General features: G+C 43.7%; 1 protein-coding gene across 1 annotated transcript in view; it reads right to left on the reverse strand.

Annotated features, from left to right (window-relative positions):
* Nucleotides 1-7,746: 7,746 nt before the first annotated feature.
* WDR27 (WD repeat domain 27) overlaps nucleotides 7,747-25,974 on the reverse strand; it is a gene marked incomplete at its 3' end in the record, with an annotated part of 160,906 nt that continues 142,678 nt past the window's right edge. Inside the window, exon 27 of the mRNA XM_080700174.1 lies at nucleotides 7,747-7,797. Within this exon, the coding sequence (XP_080556300.1) occupies nucleotides 7,747-7,797 (51 nt within the window). The remainder of the gene's footprint in view (nucleotides 7,798-25,974) is intronic.

Raw genomic sequence — 25,974 nt, forward strand, 5'->3', positions numbered from 1 at the left:
AGTACTATATTGAAGAGAAGTGGTGATAATGGACATCCTTGTCTCATTCCTGTTTTTAGGGGGAATTCTTGAAGTTTTTCCCCATTTAATATGATGATGGCGGTGGGCTTGTTGTAGATTGCCTTTAGGATGTTGAGATATATTCCTTCTATTCCAATTCACTGCAGTGTTTTTTATCATAAATGGATGCTGAATTTTAGCAAATGCTTTTTCAGCGTCTATTGAAATGACCATGTTATTTTTGTCTTTGATTCTGTTTATATGGTGAATTACATGGATTGATTTCCATATGTTGAACCAGCCTTGCATCCCTGGGATGAACCCTACCTGGTCATGGTGTATGATTTTCTTGATGTGGTTTTGATTTAAGTGTTGTATATCTTCTTGACTCAGTTTAGGAAAGTTGTATTTATCTAGAAAGTTGTCGATTTCCTCCAGATTTTCCATTTTGTTGGAATATAGTTTTTCAAAGTAGTTTCTGATAATCCTCTGGATGTCTACAGTGTCAGTAGTAATGTCTCCTTTTTCATCCCTTCTCTTCATAATTTGAGTTGATTAGCGATTTAGGTTGGTTAGTGTTTTATCTACCTTGTTAATATTTTCAAGAAACCAGCTTTTGGTTTTGTTGATTTTTCTGTATGGGTTTTTTTTATTCTCTATTTCATTAATTTCTGCTCTAATTTTAATAATTTCCTGTCTTCTGCTGGCTTTGGGGTTCAATTGTTCCTGCTTTTCAAGGGCTTTGAGGTGTGTCATTAGGTTATTTATCTGAAGATTTTGTTTTTCTTATATGAGCACTCAGTGCTATAAATTTTCCTCTTAATACTGCCTTCAAAGTGTCCCAGAGGTTTTGATATGTTGTATCTTTAATTTCATTTGTTTCTAGAAATTTCTTGATTTCACCTCTAACATCTTGTATGACCCATTCTTCATTCAGAACTGTGGTGTTCAGTCTCCACATGTTTATGTTGTTTCTCTGGGTCTTCTTATAGTTGATTTCTAGTTTCATGCCATTAAGGTCTGATGACACAGGGAAGTATGTAACATTTTTTAAATTTTCTAGTGCTCATTTTGTGTCCCAGGATGTGATCTATTTTGGAGAAGGTTCCATGAGCAACTGAGAAAAATGTAAACTCCGCTGTAGTTGGGTGAAATATTCTATATTTGTCCAACAGATCCATTTGGTTAATGCTGTTCTTTAGTTCTGAGGCCTCTTTACTGACCCTTTGTCTGGAAGATCAGTCTAGTGTTATGAGAGGTATGTTGAAGTCTCCCAGTATTATTGTGTTGGGATTGATGTGTGACTTCATGTCACGAAGAGTTTGATTTATGAAAGTAGCTGCCCCTATGTTTGGGGCATAGATGTTGATTATTGTTATTTCCTCTTGCTGGACTATTCCTTTTACCAGTAAAATATGACCTTCTTTGTCTCTTCTAATAAGTTTGGGTTTGAAGTCTAACTTGTCTGATATCATAGTTGCTACTCCTGCTTGTCTTCAAGTTCAGTTAGCATGGATTACCTTGCTCCAGCCCTTTACCTTGAGTTTGTTCCTATGTTTACTTGTAAGGTGTGTTTCTTGTAAGCAGCAGATGGATGGATTCTGGCTTTTAATCCATTTTGTCACTTTATGTTTTTTTATTGGGGAATTGAGGCCATTTACATTCAGTGTGATTATTGAGAGATAACTTTTAATTCCTAGCATGTTAAGATTTTATTTCTGTTTGAGATACTGTTTATTTTTCTTTGCTTAGTTGTTTGCTAGATGGGAAATCTTGTTTCTCTAGTTCTGGAGTGTGTTACCTATTTCTTCTTTGCAGTTAATCTACTTGAGTATTTTCTCTAGTGCTGGTTTTGAAGACATAAATTCCTTCAGTTCCTGTTTGTCATGGAAGCTTCTTATTTCCCCATCTAATTTGATCGATAGTTTTTCTGGGTAGAAAATTTTGGCTGGAAGTTGTTTTCTTTCAGAGTTTGGAATATGTTACTCCATGCCCTTCTTGCTTTCATTGCTTAGGTTGGGAAGGCTGGAGTGATTCTAATTGGTTTTCCTCTGAATGTCACTTGGCCTTTTGTTTTTGTTGCCTTTAAGATTCTCTGCTTGGCTTCCACATTAGTCATTTTGACAATTATGTGGCATGGGGATCCTCTTCTCTGATCCTGTCTAAAGGGAGTTCTATAAGTTTCCTGGACCTGTGTATTGACCTCTTGCTCTATGTTTGGAAATTTTTCTGCTATCACTTCCTTGAAGAGATTATTGATCCCTTTGGTTTCACCTTTTTTTTCCCCTCCTCTATTCCAATTATTCTTAAGTTAGCTCTCTTAAATTGGGACCATATTCTTCAATGTCAGATTCCTGCTGTCAGATTTTTTTTTCTAAATTAGAAACTATGCGTTCATTTTTGGAGTGATCATCTTCTAGGAGCGAGATTCTATTCTCTATGTGGTCTAATCGATTGTTCATACTTTGAATTAAGGCCTTTACTTCAATGATTGCATCCTTTATCTCTTTTAGAATCTCTCTGAATTCTTTTAGAAATACCTCTATTTTTTCTACAGTTATTTTCCTGATTTGATTTTCTAGAAATCTCTGAATTTCTGTGTTATTAGGTTCTGATGTTGTGGGGTTGTGGGCATTCATTGCTCCATTGTTATTCCTCTTTCCCATGACTTCAGAGGTTTGTGCCTTCTCTACATTCTTCCCTGGGTCACTACGACTTTACTTAAGGTGCTCTAGATCTTGAGTCTGTGGTATCTCAGTCACCACTACTCCTTTACTGGGTTGTACTACTCCTTTTCTGGGTTGTATCGCAAAGTCTCAGACCCAGGGAGTCAATCGAGGCTGCTTGAGACAATGGGGGTGCCAGGTGGGCGTTCTCCCATGGAGAGCTGCAACTATGGTGTGTTATCTCTGCCACCACCACTCCCCCACTGGGTTGGACTACAAAATCTCAGACCCAGGGAAACTATCAAAGCTGCGCAAGTCCCTGGGGGTGTAGTACTGGGATTTCTCCTCTAGGGGTCGCAATTTGACTCACGGTTGTTGAGTGCGCTGGTTGTAGCTGTTGTAGACTCGGTGAACTCACTGTTTCCGCCACTGGCAATATGGTGCCACTATCATGCCCTTGGCAGTGAGGCTGGCGTATTTCTTCTCTGGTTTTGAGCTCTGCTCTGAGTCCCTGCAGGGTGTGCTGAGCCCAGCCCCTGGGAATTTTAGATGCTCCTTGCGCTGAAAAAACTGCTGAATATCACCCAGCTGTTCCACAGCTGCTCACCTCAGCTCGGTGTCCACCCCTTCTCTCTGGAGCCTGGTGGGTTGTTGAGTGCACTGATCTGGAGCCGTCCTGTGTACTCACCGCTGCTGCTGGCAGTATGGCACTGCTGCCACATCCTCGGCCAAAGGCTGGGGTATCTCCTCTCTGGTTTTGAGCTCCAGTTCTGAGTCCCCCTCCTCTTTAGAGCCTGGTGCTGCGAGGGAAAATGGCGCCGTGGCGGCACTGTGAGCTGGTTTCTTTTCTGGTGTCTGGTTGTTCTTCTAGCCCTCTTTTTCTCTGTCTCTTGTATTTGCAGTTTTTATTTCTCTGCTGATGGTGTTTTCTGGCTTTGAAAGGCACTGATTTTGTGGTAATAGAGATAGATTGTTAGCAGGACTCATAAACGCCGCTTTTCTCTGTTGCCATCTTCCCGGAAGTCTCTCTTGTAGATTTTTTAATGAAATATCACAGATATAACTCCAGCCCCTGATCCTAAGCAGCATGGCTCAGGCATGTGGTTAGAGGTAAGCTAGCTTTTTTAGAAGTGCCAAGTTTCCAAACTCTACCACTTATCAGCATGTAAGGGATCTGAGAGCCACAGCTGGCATTTTCTGCCAGCCTGGGTCTTATGCACATGCCAGCTGGCTGAGCATGCGCAGTGCCTGAGTGCGGAGGTCACTGTCCTGACGATGAAGGACACTGAGCCCTCTCCTCTCCTGTCCACACACACGCACTCCCTTCCGGTGTGGACTCACGTGTTTGCCCTCTTGACTCTCTTCACTCTAAACTGTGGCTGTCCTTATTTTGACACCAGTCTCGTGTATGTCTGTGGCTTGATTCTCAATTTCCTGAAAGCCATATTCAAAGAGTAAAATATTTTTTCTCCATTCGTAGAGACATGATGGTTAACTTAACCCCACCCCCGCCCCTTAAAGTCTGGTTTCTTTTAAACCACAGGGATTCACTCCCTATCTCTGGAAGAACACCACCATACTCGATTGGTGGTGGGCTGTGGTCAGTCTGACGCCCCAGGAAGGCTTCCCCATTTCTCCATCTTGGACCATCACGTGTCCAGGTTGCAGGTCTGCGGGTGCAATGAGATGCAGCCCCTGCTTTTCCCAACTCAACTCCTGTCTCTCCAGGTTGGAAAACAAGGTACAAGCTGTAGTGAAAACTGCAGCATTTCCTGACAGCTAGAAGACAGTTGTAAGCTAGGGAAGTAGTCCTCTCCAAGAGGAGAGGTGCCACTGGCCAGGAATCTGTAAGAAAAGCAGCAACCAGAGAGCAGAGCAAGGGAGAGAAGGGCCGGGTTCCCTAAGACTCGCAAGGCCCAGAGCTGCGCCGGGGAGCCAGGGTATGGTCTACCCCACGTGTGGCTACCATCCCAGCACCACCATCTAACCTGAGGCTTCTCCAGGTCAGACAGCAGCACCTTGGCAGCCCAGAGGTGGATGCCAGGTTCACACCACTGCCCACCACTGGAGAGCACTGCAGAAGGCATCCGGCCTGCAGCAGGGGTGTGAGGATCATGCAGACTCCTCCTGCAGAGCAGAAGGCCTGGCTGGGACTGAGCTGCATGGGCATCCAGGAGGTTGTGCATTCCAGCACGATGAGAACCAGGCCCCGGGGACCCAAGGAGAGAGGTGCGGGGAGGGTTACCTTCCACTTTTGCAGACCCCAAGGGAGTGGGAGTATATGTAATTAGGGTATAAAGTTTCCATTAATACAACTTTAGAAAAGCAAGGTCTGACCATCCACTGGCCATAAAGGAATAGTCGAGGATCCCTTGGGTCCCTCCTGGAACTCCCCGGGGCCTGCCCTTGCCTGACATCTGTGGTTCGGTTTGGCAGCCAGTCCTCCAGCACCACCTCCCTCTCAGAAGTGGATGTCCTTATCTTTTCCACCCTAGCTTGAACTTTTCTTCATTGTCATCAAAGCTGCAGACCTCTGGGCCTGCTCCTCCACAAACATACAGCGTCCTCTTCCCACAACACCCAAATCCCAGGTCCTTGTCCTTCTGGACTCTGTCCTCATCATATGCCAGGTTCTGAATTTAACCCAAGCTGGCTGCAGAGCACGCGCCTGTGATCCCAACACTTGGGAGGCTGAGACGGGGGATCACAGGTTCCAAGCCAGCCTCAGCAACTTAGCAAGGCCCTGTTTCAAAATAAAAAGATCTGAGTATAGATCAGAGGTAGAACATCCCTGGGTTTAAGCCCCAATCAAAATCAGGTAACTAATTAATAAATTTCAGTTTGTAAACACTGCATTAAAAAACTCAAATCACTACACACAAAACAATCAGCATAATAAGAATTTGGCATCACTAAACGGGAGATATTCCCATAGCTTGATACCATGTACCCCAAGGAACTACAACCTTCACAGCAAAGCGGACCCCCCGGCCACCATCAGTTACACTCCTGAGAACCCCAACAAGAATACAGAAGTTGCTGCTCGGCTGTGTGCCATGCTTCCGTGCCCCTCCTGTCCTGGCAGCAGCGCTGTCTTGCCAGAGCTCTGAGGCTGTCCTGCAAGAGGGTCTATGGAGCTGGGACACACAGAAATTATTCCTACTTAGGCTCTCAACCAAAGCAGGCACTAAGTTGGGTTTTTTTCAGGAAGAAGAGGGAGCCCGAAAAGGGTGAGAAGGTGGGTTTCGTGTACTGCTCCCTTCTGTGAACACACCCTGGGGTGAACCGGATGAAGCTACCACTTCTGCAGGTCAGAAGCAGTAGGATACTGGTGACTCTGAGTGGCCCGATCTAATCACAGCCCACAGACACATCTGCTGAGTGTCTGAGGGGGAGTTTGGGGGGTGCCCACACTGTGCCTTGCTGCCCAGCCTGGCAGGGGATGGGCCCCTGAACGCCAAGGGCCATGCACCCTCCTGCACCTGGCCCAAAGGCAAAGTTGGTTCTCCATACAAGGGAGGGATGAGCTCCCATGTACAAGGAATGCTTCTGAGCAGAATGTCACTGCCAGCACATGCCAGTGTCCAGTAACGCCGATCCCAAGTGAGGCAGGCCCACTGGGCTGTGGCTCGGCCCTCTCCTCTTCTACAGGCCATGGAAGCCAAGGTGGACTGTACTTGGCCACGGCCTCCTCACTTCCCGCATCCCCTGGCCCTGCTACTGCAGGTGCCCCTCAGGGGCGTAGGGAGGCAGGCTGGGCACGAGATGGCCTGGACACATGAAGCTCGGCACCTTCCTGGCACCTGGGCTCCAGGAGCGGCCTTGCAGGTTGCCTGGCTGGCAGCCCAGTCTTCCAACCATCTGCCTCTGTCCTGTGCAGATCGACTGGAGGGTTCTTTACTTATTCATTGGAAGACTAGCTCCTCTTAGCTAATAAATAACAACTGCATGAGAACTTATCAAGTTGACTCAGCAGTGGGAAATTGCATGAGTGCATATCAACTCATAGCTGAAGGCTGAAAGCCTCATATCTTTAACTCTTTCTTGGCCTTCCTACAACCTACACTGTGCAAAGTGTGACATGTGATGTGCGTGGTATACGTACTGCAGATTATGCTTGGAATGAAAGAACTTGTGATCACCTCAGTCATGACACCAAGTGAGTCATGAATACATTCAGTGAGTTGTGCTTGAGAAAGTGGTACAGCCTGTGAATTTATTGTTATTCAACAAATCTGACATTACAGCAAGACACATATGTGTTTGGTCTATGTTCATGGCATAACTTACTCATGACAACCACCTCCCCAACTTTCAGATGGGGAGGATTGTGCTGTGGCAGGGCATTCCCAGGCAGATGGGAGGGTCCTGCTCGATCAGGGCATCCCAGGCTGCTCCTCGGAGCCCTCATGTGGAAGGCGTCACAGAGTGCTGGAGTTGTTTGGACTATGGAATGCTCTGGAAGCATCCTGACTCTTCTAGGATCCTACAGACTTGGTTCTGGGGTCTTTGGAGTCAGATACATGCAGAGTAGACTCCCAGGACAGCTATCTGACTCTGAGCGACTTGTCCTGGCAGCATGTGGACCCTTACTCGACATCCAACCATCAACAGCAGGAGGAAAGGCCAGAGGCCAAACTGTACCAGGATGGAAATGGGCAGAGGCCATGGCCCCACACACAGCTGCTGCATGCTGGCCAGCAGCTGAGCCAGCAGGACAGGCATCGTCATCTTCACTGCCTTGAGGGAGTCCTCCTATTCTTCATCTCTCTGGATGCATGTATGTATGTACGCATGTATAGATGTATGTGTACAGCTGATCCACAGAGATAAGTGATAGATAGATTTCCCCTTAAAGTCCAATTATAAAACAACCAGGCAATCTTTTATTGAAGACTATTCTCTTTAACTTTGCCGCACTCTGCGGGATCCCCAGGTGTTACCCTATTTTCCCGTGAGTGGACACCAGCAACTGCAGCAGCACTCTGACAAGCCCCACTCCCGCTCGGGCAGATGGGTGAGCCAGGCTTCTCACTCTCATCCAGTTGGTGCCCACGTGTCTGGTACCAGCAGGCAGCAGTCACTCAGCCAGAAACAGCTGAAGTTTCCCATCCAGGGTGGCTGTGGTAAGCTGAAATGGAGAGTAAGGTCATGTGGCTGTGATCCCCTCCATCAGTGGACGAACCTGTAAGAAGACTGAGCCCAAAGCATGCATACCCCTTCCTTGTAATGCTCTGAATCACAGAGCAAAATGCACTAAGATTGTAAAACCTACAAATAATGTAGGGTGATACTACACTGGGTAATCCAAACAACATTGCATTGCTACTTTAATATTTTTAAGTGCATTGGCCAGAGCCAATCTGTCTATATTGAACAAGAGGTGGTAACATGTCCCTTTTTGATGTCTATTAATTATCAACCAATACAAGGAATAAAGAACAAATCATAGGGAAGGATTCTAAAAAGGTGAAGGCAGGAGGTGATAGGATGCTCTCTCCCACCTGAACCACAGTCACTCTGGCGATGCCTGTCTGCTGTGATTCTGGACTCTGGGGTCTTTTGAAGCTTTCAGTTTCCAGGGAAGACATAGACTGACATTGCAGCTAATTTTGTCAACTTCTGAAATTAGCACAGTAGCAGTGCCCAGGCCCACCCCACTCCCACATCACATTATCCAGGAGCAATTCGCATACAGCTGTGAGGACCAGGGGAGGCAAAAAGCACCCTGTCCTTCAACGTCTGAGACCTGTGCTCTTACCTCTGCCTCCCTTCACAGAGGCGGTGACCACTGTGGTCCTATCCCCCCACCCACTGCTTGAGTGCTGCCTCCAGGAACTGAGGCTTCCAGGATATGGAAAGAATAGGTGCCTCTGGGTTGACAGTTCTCCATGTGTTACTTCTTTCCCCTTTTGGGAGCCAGATATTAAGGAATAAAACATTAAAAAAAACAAGTGTGTAATGAGGGAAATTAGAAACCAACCAGGTAGGCTGTAAGAAAGGCTCACAAAACAACTAGGAAGGTCTTAAATTCACATCTTGGGCTAACCCGGGGCATGGAGGCAAGCTACAACAACCAAAATAAGCAACACATCAAATTATTTGGCAGGGAAGGACGTTACTACAGAGCTTTACATCGCTACATTTGAATGTCTAGTTTTCAACAACAACAAACAAAATCATAGGGGATACAAAGAAATAGCAACATATAGCCTACTCAAAGGAAAAAGAAAACTAAATCAACAAACTCTCCCCCAATGACATGATGGTAAATTTACAAAACAAAAACATTAAAGCAACTGTTTTAAAGATGCACCAAGAATTAAAGGAAGATGTAGATAAAATTTTAAATGACATATTAATGAAATGGAAATATCAATAAAGAGGTAGAGGACCTAAAATGAAACCAAATAAAAATTCTAAAGCTACCAAGTAAAATAACTAAAATAAATTATTTACTGGAATGACTCAGACACAGATTTAAGCAGGTAAAAATAACCAGCAAACTTGAAGGTGAGACCACAGGAATCAACGCTGAGGGACACAGGAAGGGACTGAATAAAAGTGAGTCAAGGCCCAATGGCCCATGGAGCACCACCCAGCAGACCACGTACATATCACAGGCATCTCAGGAGGAGAAGAGGGAAAAGATGCACAGAGAGTATTCCCAGAAATAATCGCTGAGATGTCCCAAACCTGATGAAAGACATACACATCCAGGAAGCTCAACTGCTCCAAGTCAGCTGAACTCAGAGGTCCATGCTGAGACACAGACGCAAGGTTTGAAAGGCCCAAACCAGAGAAAATCCTGTAATGGCAAAAGGAAAGTGACTCACACATACGAGGGGTTCTCAATGGGATTATCAGACTTATCATGAACTTTAGAGTAGTGTGTTGATATACTCAAAGACTAAAGGAACAAAGTGTTAATCAATAATCCTATAACCAGCAAATGTATCCTTCAAAAATGACTGACGCCGGGTGTGGTGGCACACACTTGTAATCCCCGTGCTTGGGAGGCTGAGACAGGAGGATCGCGCAGGTTCGAAGCCAGCCTCAGCTACTGAGTGAGGCTCTCAGCAACTTAGTGAGACCCTGTTTCCAAATAAAGTATAGGTCTGGGAGTATAGCCCGGAGGTAGAAAGCCCCTGGGTTCCACCCCAAGTACCACAAAAAAAAGAGTGAAAACTGATAACCTTTCAGATGGCTCATTGTCACTAGACCTGTCTCACAGAAGGGAGCACTGCATGCGGAGATGAAGGCACTCTAGACAGCAGCTTAATGTCACCTGGAAAGGGAAGCTCTCCGTAGAGTAAATTCACAGGCAATTATAAATTTTAATGTTATTGTAACAGGACTCTGTAACTCTACTTTTTTGTCTTCTACATGATTTTTAAGCACAAATACATTTAAAAACAATTATTAGTGTAAACATCAGTATTAATGTAACTTTAGGTTGTAACTTCTCATTTTTTCTATGTAATTTAAGGGATTAATACATTTAAAATTATTATTTTTTTAGGAACACAATATATAAAGATATAATTTTGTAATTTCAAAAATGAAAAAAGGACATGTAAAGAAGCATATTTTTTGTATGTTATTAAAGTTAATCTGGTATAAATTCATATTAGAGTACTATAACTTTAGAAGGTTAAATATGTTAAATGTGGTAACCACAAAAATAGCTATAAAATATACACAAAAGGAAATGAGAAACAAGAAAAAATATTTTACAGAAAAAATAAACTGAAGACCAAAGAAGATGGTAATGCATAAAATAAAAGACAAAAAGCTATAATGGGAAAAAAATAAAAAATAAATAATTACAGATCCGACTTCCGGGAAAATGGCGACCGAGAAAAGTGGAGCTTAAGAGCCCCGCTAACAACCAATCTCTATTACCACAAAATCAGCGCCTTTCATAGCCAGAAAACACCATCACCAGAGAAACAAAAAAAAAATCAACAGCCCCAGAGAGGAGGGGGTCTCATAACAGAGCTCAGAGCCACAGAGGAGATACACCGGCCTCACGGCCGAGGACGCAGGAGCAGTGCCTTACTGCCAGCGGCAGCAGCAAACTCACAGGACAGCTACGGCTACACACCAACACAAGCAACAGCCCACCAGGCTCCAGAGAGGAGCGGTGGACAGCAAGCCGAGGTGAGCCACTGCAGAAGAGCCCGGACAGCGAGCCGAGGTGAGCTGCTGTGGAAGAGCCCGGCAGCATTTGGCAGATTTTTCGGCGCAGAAAGCATCTAAAGCTCCCAGTGGCTGGACTCAGCACACACTGCAGGGACTCAGAGCGGAGTTCAAAAACAGAGAAGAAATACACCAGCCTCACGGCCGAGGGTGTAGCAGCGGCGCCATATTGCCACCAGCGGCAGCAGCGGCAGCAGCGAATACACCGAGCCCACTACAGCTCCATCTGCGTATTCAACAACAGTGAGTCAAATTGTGGGCCCCAGAGAAGAAATCCCAGTACCGACTCCCAGGGACTTGACCCAGTGGGGGAGTGGTGGTGGCAGAGATATCACACCATAGGAGAACGCGCAACCTGGCACCCCCCATAGTCTAAAGCAGCCTCTATTGACTCCCTGGATCTGAGACTTTGTGATACAACCCAGTACAGGAGTAGTGGGGACTGAGATACCACAGACTTGAGATCCAGAGCACCTTAAGTGAAGTCTTAGTGACCCAAGGGAAGAACCCAGAGAAGGTACAAACTCCCAAAATCATGGGAAAGAGGAATAACAATGGAGCAATGAATGCCCACAACCCCACAACATCAGAACCCGATAAAACAGAAATTCAGAGATTTGTAGAAGATCAAGTCAGGAAAATAACTTCAGAAATAATTGAGGAGTTTTGAAAAGAATTCAGAGAGCCAAAGAGAGATAAAGGATGCAATTAATGAAGTAAAGACCTCAATTCAAAGTACAAACAACCGATTAGACCACATGGAGAATAGAATCTCGCTCTTAGAAGATAAGAAATCCAAAAATGAACGCATAGTTTCTAATCTAGAAAAAAATATCCGACAGCAGGAATCTGATATTGAAGAAATATGGGCCCATTTTAAGAGAGCTAACCTAAGAATAATTGGAATAGAGGAGGGAAAAGAAAGTGAAACCAAAGGGATCAACAATCTCTTCAAGGAAGTAATAGCAGAAAATTTTCCAAACATAGAGCAAGAGGTTGATACACAGGTCCAGGAAACTTATAGAACTCCCTTTAGACAGGATCGGAGAAGAGGATCCCCACGCCACATAATTGTCAAAATGACCACTGTGGAAGCCAAGCAGAGAACCTTAAAGTCAACAAAAACAAAGGGCCAAGTGACATTCAGAGGCAAACCAATTAGAATCACTCCAGACTTCCCAAACCAAGTCATGAGAGCCAGAAGGGCTTGGAGTAACATATTCCAAACTCTGAAAGAAAACAAGTTCCAGCCAAAAATTTCCTACCCAGCAAAACTTTCTATCAAATTAGATCGAGAAATAAGAAGCTTCCATGACAAACAGAAACTGAAGGAATTTATGTCTTCAAAACCAGCACTAGAGAAACAAGATTTTCCATCCAACAGACAAATAAGATTAGTTATCTATGGAGATTCATTATTTATGTTAGTCTTATACCTATCTCTAAATTGTATTGTTTGCTTTTATTGTTGTTAATTTTTAGGATTTCTAGTTGGAATATTAATATACCTTCAGATATAGCATTGGGAAATATTTTATCCCATTCTATCAGTAACTTTTAACTCTGTTTACATTGTCTTTGGATATACAGTATTTTATTTTTTAGGGAGTTTGTATACCCTTTTGTTGCCTGTGCCATTGAAATCATATCCAAGAAATCACTGCCAATTTCAATGTTGTAAGGTTTTATGACCCAGATTTTCTTCTAAAAGTTTATAGTCTTAAGACTTATATTTAGGTCTTTTATCTATTTTGAGTTAATATTTGTATATGGGATTAAGTAAGGGTCCAATTTTATTCTTTTTCATGTAAATATTATTTTTCAACAATATTTAGTTAAAAGATTATTATTTCCTCCACCAAATGTTCGTGGAAACCTTGTCAAAAATAACTTGACAATATATGGAAGAATGTATCTCTAGGCTTTTATTTAACTCCAATGGTTTATGTATCTGCCTTTAGAACAGTACTGCACTGTTTCAATTATTATAGCTTTATATGGTTTGAAATTAGAAAATATATATCTTCTAGCTTTGTTCTTTTTTGAGATCGTTTTGGTTATCTAGAGTCCATATTACATATTAGGATAGATTTTTTCTGAAAAATAAATATATAAATATATGATAGTTTCACCTAAAAAATATTCTCCGGTAAGAAAGAAAGCAAAAAGAAATATTAAAATGTAATCTTTAAGTTATCAAAAGCTTGGTATCAGACAAATGAAACTGTTATGTGAGACTATCATTTTTAATTTTGGATAAACTGCTATAATACTAGATGTCAACCACTAAGCCAAGCATGCGAAGGAGAGATGGGGAGGGAATGGGGTGGTGATCAGGTGGGGGCTGACTGGACGATGTGTGCATGTAAGTCTACAAAAGTTTTTTGTATCTCACTATGATGTATGAATACAGTTCACCAATAAAAAAATTAAAATAAAATAAAATAAAATCCAACATCAAAAATAAAATAAAATAAAAAAACAAATAATAATTACAGAAGTAAATCCCTCTGAACCTATAATTACTTTAAATGTAAGTTGATTAGACTCTCCAATGAAAAGACAGAGATTGGCAGAATGGATTAAAAACACATAATTCACTTTTACACTGCCTACAAGGAATTCACAAAGATGTACAATTGAAACTAAAAAGATAGGTATAAAATTATTTTATGCAAATAATAACCAAAGAAAGGCAGGTATGACTATACTAATATCAGAAGAAATTACTCAATCAAAAAGTTTATAAGAAGCAAAAGGACTTGTATAACAATAAAATCTTTGATACATAAAGAAGATGCAATAATTACAAACATTCACACAACTAATAGACTTATCAAACTATATGAAGCAGAAATTGACTGAATTAAAGAAGAAATAGTTTCACAGTGATAGAGATTCCAATACCATCCTCTCATTACTGGATATACAATCATACAGAAGATAATTAAGTGTACAGAGGACTTAACAGAACAAGCCAACTAGATCCGAGCAGCATATGTGAAACGTTCCACCTTGAATGTCTTTGCAAGAATAGCATGTCCATTCTTCTCAGGTACACCTCAGACATTTTCTAGGATAGACCATATGGTAAGCCACTGGTTAAGTTTCAGTATATTGAAAAAGATTGGCATCATACAGAATAACTTCTCTGGCCACAGTGGATGAAGTTAGAAGTCAAATAAGCCGGGCGTGGTGGCACACACTTGTAATCCCCATGCTTGGGAGGTGGAGACAGGAGGATCGCACAGGTTCAAAGCCAGCCTCAGTGGCTTAAGAAACCCTGTTTCCAAATAAAAATATAAAAATAGGTCTGGGAGTGTAGCACGGAGGTAGAAGGGTTTCCAGGAACCCCAGTACCACACACACAAAAAAAGTCAAATAAAAGAGGTAAAACTTGAAGATTTAAAAATTGTGAAAATCAAATGTGATAACCTTATTTAACCAATGTATGCAAGAAGAAATCACAAGAGAAAGTGGAAATTAGTGAGATAATGATGAAAATGATAAATTACCATGCAAAAGTATGGGCTATAGCAAAACAGTGGAAAGGAAAAATTTATTAGCTACAAATGCTTGTATAAAACACCTCAAATCAGTACCTTAACTTTACAATTTTATAAACTAGGAAAATAAGAAAAAAACTAAACCTAGGAAATCATAGAGGGAAAAAAGTTTAAGATTAAAATAAAGAAAAGCAAAATTGAAAAACAAAATAGGAAAAAAATCAACAAAACCAAAAGTTGGATCTTTAAAAAGATCACCACAATGGACAAATCTTTACCTGAGTGGACTTGGTAGTTGTCTTCCTATGACTTATTTTATGAATCACAACATCCTCAGGGGGCATCCAGTGAGGTGCATGTCCACATTTCCTTCCCTTTAGCACTGAGTTAGATGCCCACATATGGATATTCCACATTTTACTTACTCATTTATCCACTGATGGACATGTGGGTTTCACCCATGTTTTAGCTATTGCAAAGAATGCTACTATGAACAAAGGTATAAAAATATCTTAGATACCTGCTTTGATTCTTTTGCATATATACTCAGAAATGGAATTGTTGAATAATGATACTGTTTTAATTATTTTAATAATTGTCATACTATTTTCCATAGCAGCAGTACCATTTTACATTCTCATCAATAATGCACAGAGTTTAAAATTTTCACAACCCCATACTTTCCATTATTTTCAGAGGTTTCTTCTTTCAAAGTAGCTACCCTAATGCATGTGTGGTGGAATTTCTATGTAGTTTTGGTTTGCATTTCCCAAATGATTAGTAATGTTAAGCATTTTTTCTTGTGCTTATTCGTCATTTGTATATCTTCGTTAGAGAAATAGCTACTCAAGTCCTTTGCCTATCTTAGAATCAAACTATTTGGTTTTTTATTCTTGTTATTGAGTTTTAGGCATCCATTAGTAGCCCCTCAATCTCATAAAGTGGCGGTTCAGTAAAGCCATAGTGGTATCCTCAGAACAAGCTTTCCTGTTGTTTGCAGCATGAACAGGCTGATAACTTTCCAAGTGGTCATGTTCTGGTTCTCTTTTTCTTAGCAATTTTCTCTCTTCTTTCACATGTTATTGGAAGCAGTTAGGAGGAACCAAGCTAGTCCTTCAACTCTGTGCCTAAGCCACTTCAACTACATACTTAATGTCATTGCTAAGAATCCTGCTTTCCACAAAACTCCAGAACATGCCTCAGCTGAGTTCTGCACCACTCTGCAGCGAGTATGGTTCTTCCTCCAGTTCTGAATAATCTGTATCCAACTCCACCCAAGACCTGATCAGGATGGCCTTTAACATCCATACCTCTACCAACTTCCTCCCTGCTTGTTTACATGTTCCAGCCATCCTCTTGCCTTCTCAGACCTCAGCATCATCGCTCCTAGCATCCTCACTGCTTGAAGGCACATAACACTCTTCCAGCCTCTGCCCATCTCCCAGTCCCAATGCCACTCCCCCATCAGGCGTTTGTTACAGCAGGACCCCACGGCTCAAGTTCAAGCTGTCTTAGTATGAGCTGCTGTAACAAAATACCATACACTCAGTGTTTAAACAATGGAAAATTATCTCTCGCTCTTCTAGAGACTGAAAGTCTGGGTGCCAGGTGGTCAAGTTCTGGTGAGGGCTGTTTTCCTGGCTTGTAGACAGCTGTCTCTTCTGTGTCCTCACATGGTCTTTTGTTGGTTCATGGAGAGAGAAGAGATGAGAGAGGGAAAGAGAGAAGGATCTTTCTCCTTACAAGATCAACAATCCATACTGAATTAGAGACTCATTCTAACAACCTTATTTAACATTAGTACATCTTAAAAGCTCCATCTCCAAATATAGTCATTTTGGGGGCTAGAGCCTCAATGTATGAATTCGAGGGAAATAGTTCAGGCCACCACACTAGGTATATGCCAATCTTTCCACGTTAGCTTCATGAGTAGTCAAGATGACCGTCTGTTTTCCATCTGCCTGGCTCACGCGTCCAATCGGCTCTGAGTTCAGATAGGGGCAACAAGTGCCGATTCCAGATCCCAGCGTGTGCTGACTTGGCTGAAGACTCTCAGTCATGGGCCCCAGAGTTGAACTTGGAGCGCAAACTGCACGCACACCAGGTATCTGCATGGCCTGGGCCAGTGCCTTAGGTCTCCTGGAAACAGCACACGTAGCACTCGGCCCTAGTGGGGAATGTGGCTGAGAGTGCTTTTTGTCTTTATTATATTTCTCAGAAAACTGATGGCTAACCATTCATGAGTCCTAAGCTGACCAGATATCCCTCTTAATGGGCATCTAGTGATGGATTAGTGCCAGACCTAAGCACACAGAGCTGGTGCCCTTGCTCCAAATCACCGTCTTTGTTCTGAGCCACTGAGTGGTCATGTTGAGTTCGTGTCTTTCTCCATGGCTGGTCATCAACTCGCACAAGGTCTCAGGTTGCCTCTGAACTTCTTGGTTACACTAGTCCTGGACAGGCTTGTCCCAAAGACCAACAGATTTTCCCACTAAAAAGGGTAATATGTGTGTGTTTTTCCCCAAGTAAAAAGGGGTAGCTGGGTGTGCTGGTTCACAGCTGTAATCCCAAGAGGATCAAGGGTTCAAGACCAGTCTCAACAACTTAGCCAGACCCTCAGCAACTTAGTGAGAGCCTATTTCAAAGTAAAAAAGAGCTACAGAATAGCTTGTAGGTAGACTGCCCCTGGGATCAATCCTCAGTACTAAAGAAATAAAAAGAAAATGGGGTACGGGTGATTTTCATGAGTTTGATTAAAAGACAAATCAGTGAAGTGATTTCCATCCTAAAGGCTAAAGAGATCATCAAAAATGCCCATGACTTAAGTGTTCTGTCTTCAGGAAACATCTCTCTCTAAAGAGGAGCCAGAGGACAAGGACACTAGCCTTCCAGCTTGCCAGGGTAAACATTCCTTTTGCCAAACAATTTGCTAAAACCCTTAGAAGAGCAGTCAGCCTAACCCTGGACACTGCCACTTCTCTGTGGGTTTTGTGGGGCCAACTGTGATATTTAAGTGCCTGTTAATGACCACTCATCTCACAAAATTCTGAATTTCTAAATGTCACACTATATGACTACCTAGATACCCCTGTATAACCTCAAATCAAATCAGCCCACATATCCTGCCCAAAGGATTCCACCAAGAGTCGACCCTTTCGCCTTTCTACTGCCAGTTGTACTTTTTGTTACAGCATAAATTGTACAACACATAATTTTTGATACTCAAATCAATCTTGTTTTTTCTTATTTTTTGTGATGGAACCCAGGGAAATTCTACCTCTGAGCTCTACCCCCAGCCCTATTTTTTATTCTTTATTCTGAAACAGGTTCTCATTGAGCTACAGAGCGCCTCATTAAGTAGCTGAGGCTGTCTGTGAACCACAATCCTCCTGTCTCACCCTCCTGAATGCTGGGGTTACAAGTATGCACCACCACGCCCAGCTCTCCATCTTGTTTTGATTAATTTTAATTAATATTTTACATGTTAACCACAGGTAGTAACTAGGGCATAGATAGTATGTCAACTGGTTTGTATAAATACTAAAAGATACACTGGGAATAAAAATGTGAGTTTATGAACTTTGATTTGTAAAAGCCAGTTATTTCGAATAGGTAAAATATCTAGAACAAAACAGCCTACTAGAAAAGACATGGATACTTTTGCCCCCACAAACTTAGAGATGATTTTTTTCTAGAAACATCTCTGGGCTGGAAGGAGGAGAGGTAGGAAGGTCACTTTGCCTCCCTGGGCCCCATACAGGTCCAAGCATCTCACCTTTGCTCATCTTTCCTGGGCCAAGCCTGGGAGAGGCAGATGACCCTCCAAATTAGTAAGGGCTCAAGCAAGACTGTTGTCCCTCTAGGAGTGGCCAGCCCAACATTCTCTGTGCCCATGTGGAGGAGCCACTGCAGGGCCTGTGGAGGCCAAGGGACCTTTAGAGACCCCACTGTCATATGGTGTGGGAGCATACTGAAACCCCTCCTGGCTCTGAACCCAAGATGCTTCGGGGGCAGCAATTTGGCTCAGTCCTATGGGGACCTGTGTGGACGGATGACTGAAGGACAGAGGTAGGCCTCTGCTCACAGACACGGCCTGCACAGGTCAACAACAAGGCCAACAAGGCCCAGTGGCTCCTTGCCTGGCGCACTCTGCAGCCCCTATCCCCAGAAACTCACGAGCTGCCCGGAGCCACTCAGGACTTGGGCTGGAGAGGGCTAAGTGACTGAGAGCTCCTTGGCCCCTAGAAAATGGGGGCCTGCGGCAGAGATAGAGACAAGCCCTGGGGGATGTGGCCAGTGATGGAGCTCTGAGAGGCATGCGCAGGTCCTGAGGTTCACCTCAGCACCACAGGAAGCGAAAGTAAAATAAGGCTGTGCTTCCTACTCGCCACAGTGTGCGCTGAGGCGAGGCCACTGCAGGATGCCACATCTGCTCAGCAGGTGTGACCAAGGCCACTGCTCCCAGGGCTCCGCGCTTCCTGACTCCCAGTGGACGGCGAGGGAACACCTGCACAGATCCCACAAGCACTGGCCATCACCCTGGCACACTGACAGAAGCTGCTGCCTCAAAGAAAAGCACCTCCTGACCACCTAGGCCTTTCTAAAATCAGTGTACTTCTTCTTTTCTATGATACTTTAGGTGTACATTATCCTAATGCTATCTGGGGTGGTATTTTAGTCTGCTTGGGCTGATACAACAAAACCCTGTGACTGGGCCACTTATAAACAACAGAAGTGTGTTGCTCACAGGTCTGGAGGTTGACGTGGCATTCCACAGGCAGGTCCAGGGTCTGGTGAGTGCTGCTGTCCTTCCAAGACAGCCCCAGAGCACAGCCCCTGATACCACCTCCTCCAGGCCCTGCTCCCTCTGCCACACTGGGCATTCAGGTCACACGTGTTATACTTGGAGGGCACCAGTGGTGCCCTCCATCTACCATCAGCTTCCTGGGTTAAAACCCTAGACACGGATGGACTTTTGCTCTCCTAAGTGGCTGAGTGGTGGTGCGATGGTGAGGATAGCTGCCTTCCTTAAGTTGCTAAGCAGATCAAACACCAAAAACAAATAAATACAACAAAATGACTTTTATGGGGTAGAGTAGTCAGCTTTCCTATGACAATGGGGAGGAGAGGCTTGCCCGGCTCATGGCCTCGGGGGCCTCACAGGATCAGCCTGGCAGGAGCATCACGGCAGAGGAGCAGGCCGAGCAAAACTGCTGTCCTCGTGGCACCCAGGAGGTGGAGAGGAGGGTCCAGGGATGAGAGCGGATCCCCAAAGCTACCCAAGGACCCACTCTCCTCAACTAGGCCCTGCCTTCTACAGTTCCTGCCTCCTCCCAGCAGTCCACACCGTGAATGGCCAACAGATCAATCCACTCAGGAGGTCAGAGTCCTCCCAATCCAACCATTTCCTGAGAGCCCCACCTCTGAACACGGCTACACTTGGGACCAACCCTTCAACACATGAGCCCTGGGGGACATCCAGATCCAAAACATGACAAGTGCTGATTATAAATAGGTGATACTCTAAGATGGGGGGCACAGTTGTGCACACCTGTAATCCTAGAAACTTGGGAAGCTAGGACAGGAGAATGGCAGGTTCATGGCCATCCTGAGAACCTTAGTGAGACCCTGTCTCAAAATATAAAATAAAAGGGTGGGGATGTATCCCAGTGATAGAGCAAGAGAAAGAGAGAGACAGATACACACACATATACACATACAATGGACTCTATTATCTTCAGGTTCTACATCCATGGACTTAACTAAACACTTACTGGAAATATTCTAAAATATCTATATCCATACTGGACATATACAGACTTTTTTTCTTGTCATTATTCCCTCAACAATGTGGTTCAACTATTTACACAGTGTTGACATATTCAGTATTACACACAATGTAGAGATGACTGAAATCCCACAGAAGGATGTGTGTAAATAGTACACCATCTCATACAAGGGACTTCAGCATCTTCCAACTGTGGTATCTATGGGGGTCCTGGAACCAATCCCTCAAGGAACAATTATCTGTACAGTGTGTGCATATATGTATGCTATGTAATCCCCTGCATCACAACAGAGGTACAGAGCCGTTGAGAGCCTCACAGAAGGCTTTTTTAACCAGAACCTTTGTTCTTTGAGTAAAATGCCTAAACACCTCCATGTGTTCGGTGTGGAGGTTTTGAACAGACGCTGGAGTCAAACTTTGGTTCTCCTGTGTATTTGCTGCAGGTCCAGCAGATCATGAATTCTCCTCACTGCAGTTTGGGGCAGATATTTGGGTAACACTGTCGCCTATCTAGGAGATGCAGGATTGGGTTGTTAATTCATGCAGGGTATCTATCACAGAACTAGACATATAGAAAACACTCTACAGCATTAAGGATTCCTATAGGATCAAACAGATGGCAGGTACAGACATGAGGAAATCCTATCATTTCCACAGGGAGTGCACAACTTACCTAGTCCTGAAGTAATAAGCCAGTATTTGCAGAGCAGAGTTTGGCCTGAGTTCACATACTGTTCTGGAGGGAAAACTTAGTTCTTATTTCAAAGGGTACAAAATACGTTTCATGTTGGAGCAAAACTGTACTTATTTACAAGTCCCCAAATCATATCATACTCATAAACACATCGCATTTATTGTAAAATCTGCCTTCACTTGTATCAGAGACATTAATGTGAAACCACACACACACTGGATCTTTGCAAGTGAAGTCTGTCTGTTCTAAATAACTCAGTCTACAAAACACTGCTCTGAATTTTATAGTTGTGGCATCTAGCAATAGCAATGACTCTTGCTTAGAGCAGCTCTTGGGACAGAACAGAAGTGTTTGCATATGGCTATAGCACTTTAATTACAAACTCCTGAACCACTAATAAAGGAGAAACTATGAGGAAGAGGCAGCATAAAGCATGGGTGGACACATCAGCTCTAGTGACAGACAGGCTGAATTTGGAATGATATATTGTCCAGTCCTTGTCAATGGAAACAGGAATATAAAGACTGCCTGTCTGCATTAGTGAGCCCCCATGGGGTGGCTGAGTGGGAACAGAGGTAAAGGGGAAAAGCCAGGGGCAGAGCCCTGAGTTCAGCGGCCCAGGACTGAGCAAACGGAGCTGCAGGAAGACAGTGAACTAGCCACGGGAAGAGACTTAAAGACATGTGACACTAGCAGGGGCCCTCTGGAGCCAAGGACAGAGTGCGGAGAAAGGGAAAGGGGATTCTGCAGTGCTGTGGGGCAGGGAGCCGTGATGCCACAGAGGACACAGGCCTTGAGCTAGTGCTGCAGAAAGCACTTTACTGCATGGCCACTGGAACATCCCTCGAGTTAAAGAGCAAGGAGGAGCCCTGCCAGGACAAGCCAGGCCAGAGACATGAGACCACTGGCTTGGGCTTCTCACCAGTGCCTGATCCTTGGTGTTATTCTTCCTTTTCTTGGGGACTGTGTGTTTCTAACTCTGTGATTCACATGGCCAGAGCAAACAAGATAGACACATACATACAACATGAAACCCGGTGGGGGTTCAGGGGTCAGGGAGCAGGTGCTCCTAGGGTAAACACGGGGTGAGTGCAGTCTCCCAGAAAAGCAGTAAGACTGAAAGACAAATGGAGAGACAGGGGCAACTCCTGCCCGAAAACAGAGATAGGTGGTCCCCACAGAGAACTCATGTGTAGCAACAGGATGCCTGGCCCTCAGTGCACACGAGTCCATCAGTACAGACATCTGAGCTGCTAATAAGGTGGGTAAAACAAGAACATTACTTGGGAGTCTGAGGCAGAAGAATCACAGGTTTGAGGCCAGCCGTGGCAATGGCAAGACCCTTTGCAACTTGGCAAACCCTATTTCAAGATAAAAATGACACAGTGCTACGGTGTAGCTTGGAGGTAGAATGTCCCAGTAAGCGCTCACCATTTTCTGAGTCAGCCAAGCCTCTTAGCTGCCTATCTTTGAGGTCTGGGGAAAGCCTGGTCTACAAGACGCTGGCTTCACAGAGGCATCTCCACGGGGAGCAGCATAAGCCTCCATCTGGCTCGCTGCCCTGACTTCTGACTCCCTGAAGCAGTCAGCCATTGATCAGATCCCAACCTGAGTTTCCAGGATGGGCTGGAAGTGTATTCTGAAACCTCTCCAGCAGTTCTGGTGTATGGCAAAGCTGAGCTTTCTGAAGAGCTCAGTTCCAGAGTTCACTATTTCTCAAACACCTCTAATCCAGAACAGATAGCAAACTTGGATCAAGTCCACATATAGAACGGCCCTGCAGATTCCCCTGGCTGTGCCCCACAGGAGGCTCCAGGGGCCCGGCCTCACCATGCACCCCAGCCAACACTCCTGTGCCCCATGAGGTGGGCACAGGGGTCTGTGCAGAGAACACCATGCACACCAGGACCAGTGGTCTCGAGGGACCCTATGGAAGTGCTGACTTGGCCAAGCCAGGCCACCCAGAGGCTGCCAGGCACATTCCCACAAACACCCCACAGACATGGCCTCAGCAGGGACTAGGAGCCCCATAGGCCTGGAGAGAGCTGGAGTCCACAGCTGTGTCCTTCCTGACCTTCAACTGTGCTGCACCATGCCCTTCCTGACCCTGAACTGTGCAGTGCATCCTTGGTGACTTAGAACCCCTGCCCTGTGCCCTTCCTGACCCTGAACTGCCTACAGTGGGTCCTTGGTACTTAGACGACCTGCAGTGTGCCCTTTGTGACCCCGAACTGCCCTGCTCTGTGCCCTTTGTGATCAAGAGCCACCCTGTGTCATGTTTTCCTGACCTTGAGCTTCTTTGTACTATGTCCTTCCTGACTTCACCACTCTATACCATGTCCTTTCTGACCTTGAACTGCCCTGAACTGACCATCAGGTTTGTCCCATCATGTGCTGCTGAGGGCAGTCAGAGGGGTCAAGGGCTGTCCCAGGCTGAGTGGAGTCACCTACGGAGGAGACAGACTGAGCGCACGTCTTGGGGCATGCCAGCTGGCCTCTGAGACACCCCAGGAGTCTGGGGATGGCCAGGGCAGGTCCAGATGGTTGGCCATGGCTGAGTGTTTGGATGTGGGATCTGGTGCTGGGCAGGGCTGAGAGGCACAGTTCTGATCCTTGGGCTTTCCTGGTGCTGATGCAGAGCACCATCCGCTTCTGCCTGAGAAAGGCAAGAATCTCAAGTCCTGCCTGAGTCCCTTCTATGTGGTGTGAGCTACCCCAGCAGCTCTGGTATATCTACAGACAGAAGCAAGGGTACCACTGGATCCCTCTCTCAATGTCTGCCCCATTGATGCAGTCAAGATGGTGGGCTTACCAGTCCTGCATATGAGAATAAAGGCAGATCATGTGCTTCAAAAAGCACAAACACATGCAGTCTCTGCCCTGCCTTGTGTTTCTAGAAAGCCATAGAGTATCTCCAGAGGCAGTGACTGAAACCTGCCCATCCCGTGGCCAGCCAGAGCAGCGCCCTGGACTTACATGGCCCTTTCTTTCTATATTCTAAATGACTCATATGCCACTAAGCATCCACACATACACACAAATGTACTGCTGCACAAAAATATTTGGACAAGGATAATTGCTCACATGTTTTTTCAAGTCAAACATTTGTTCACTGTTAGAAAATATCATTCAGAATTGATGGAGAAATAAAAATGTTCCAAGAAAAGCAGAAACTAAAAGAATTCATGACTGCCAAGCCATGAGAAAATGCTTAAAGAAATAAAACAGAAGGAAGAAAAAAGAAGCAGATACCAGAACCAGAGAAGGAACAAACTCCACCAAATGGGCGACTAAACAGAGGAGAAACAACACTATATCAAACATAAAATAGAGCTCAAAATGTCAGGAAACAAAAGTTCCACCTCAGTAATAACACTGAAGATCAAAGGTCTTCACTCCGCAATTAAAAGATATAGACTTGACCATTGGGATTAAAAAACACAATCCAGCTGGGCATGGTGACGCACACTTGTAATCCCCACGCTTGGGAGGCGGAGACAGGAGGATCGTGCAGGTTCGAAGCCAGCTGTGCTGGTTTGAGAGACCCTGTTTCCAAATAAAAATATTTTAAAAAATAGGTCTGGGAGTGTAGCCCAGAGGTAGAAGGGCTTCCAGGAACCCCAGTACCACCAAAAAAAAAAAAAAAAAAAAAAAAAACCCACAATCCAACCATATGCTGCTTGCGAGAAATTTACCTTACACCTAAAGATATCCATATGCTACAGGTAAAAGGATGTAAAAAGATATACCATGCAAATGAAACTGAAAATGAGCAGAGGTAGCAACATTTATATCTGACAAAACAGACTTTAAGGTAAAACACATCAGAAGAGATGAAGTAGGTCATATTTTATTAATAAAAGAAAAATCCAACAAGAAGATATGCTTATTAGCAAACATTTATTTCGCAAAAAGGTGTATTCATTTTTGTAAAACAAACTCTTCGAAACATCAGGTTTCAAATAGACTCAAATAGAATAATACTGGGAGACTTAAACACACCACACACACAACTATGAAAAAAATGAGTAAAAACTCTTCTGACCTAACAAACACTATAAACCAAATGACATAGTAGACATATGCAGAATATTTTAACCAATAACAATTGCATTTGCATTCTTTTCAGCTGTTCATGGAACCTTCTCCAAAGTAGGCCACATCCTGTACCACAAAGCAAGTATCAGAAAAATTTTAAAAATGTAAGAGAATTCCCTGAATCTTCTCAGGTCACAATAGAGTGAAAGTAGAAATCAACAACAGGAAGACTGAAAGAAATTACACAGCTACATGAAGACAATGATACACTCTTGAATGAGGACTGGATCAGAAATTAAATAAGGGGAGAAATGTAAAAATTTCTAGACTTAAATAAAAATAGAGACACAAAGAGACACAGTGTACCAAAACCTATGGGACACACTGAAGGCAGTGTTAAGAGGAAAATTTATAGCACTGGGTGCCCACATAAGAAAAACAGAAAGTCACCAAATAAACAACCTAATGACATACCACCAAAACCTAGCAAAACAAGAACAGTCTAATCCCAAACCCAGCAGAAAACAAGAGATAATTAAAACCACAGTAAAAATCAATATAATAGAGAAAAAATACAAAGGATCAACAAAACAAAAATCTGGTTTTTTGAAAAGATTAACAATATTGACAAACCCCTAGCCAACCTAAACAAAAGAAAGAGCGAATGAACCCAAATTATTAAAATCCGAAGTGAAAAAAAGAGATCACCACAGACAGTGAGGAAAATCCAAAGGACGTCAGAAACTATTTTAAAATTAATATTCCAATAAACTGGAAGACATGAAAGAAATCAAAAGATACATGCAACCTACCTACATTGAACCAGGAAGATACAGAAAACCTAAACCAGTCAATAGCAAGTAAAGAGATAGGAATGATAAGAAGAAGCCTTCCTTCGAAGAAAAGCCCAGGACCAGACAGATTTCCAGCCGAATTCTATAAAACCTTTACAGAAGAACTAAACCTAGTACTTCACAAATTATTCCTTGAAATCTAAAAAGATAAAATTCTTCCAAATTTCTTCAGTGAGGCCAGAATCACCTTAATACTAAAACTAAATAAAGATCCCTCAAGAAAATA

This window comes from Muscardinus avellanarius, assembly GCF_963383645.1.
Source record: "Muscardinus avellanarius genome assembly, chromosome: 8".
Classification (NCBI taxonomy): domain Eukaryota; kingdom Metazoa; phylum Chordata; class Mammalia; order Rodentia; family Gliridae; genus Muscardinus; species Muscardinus avellanarius.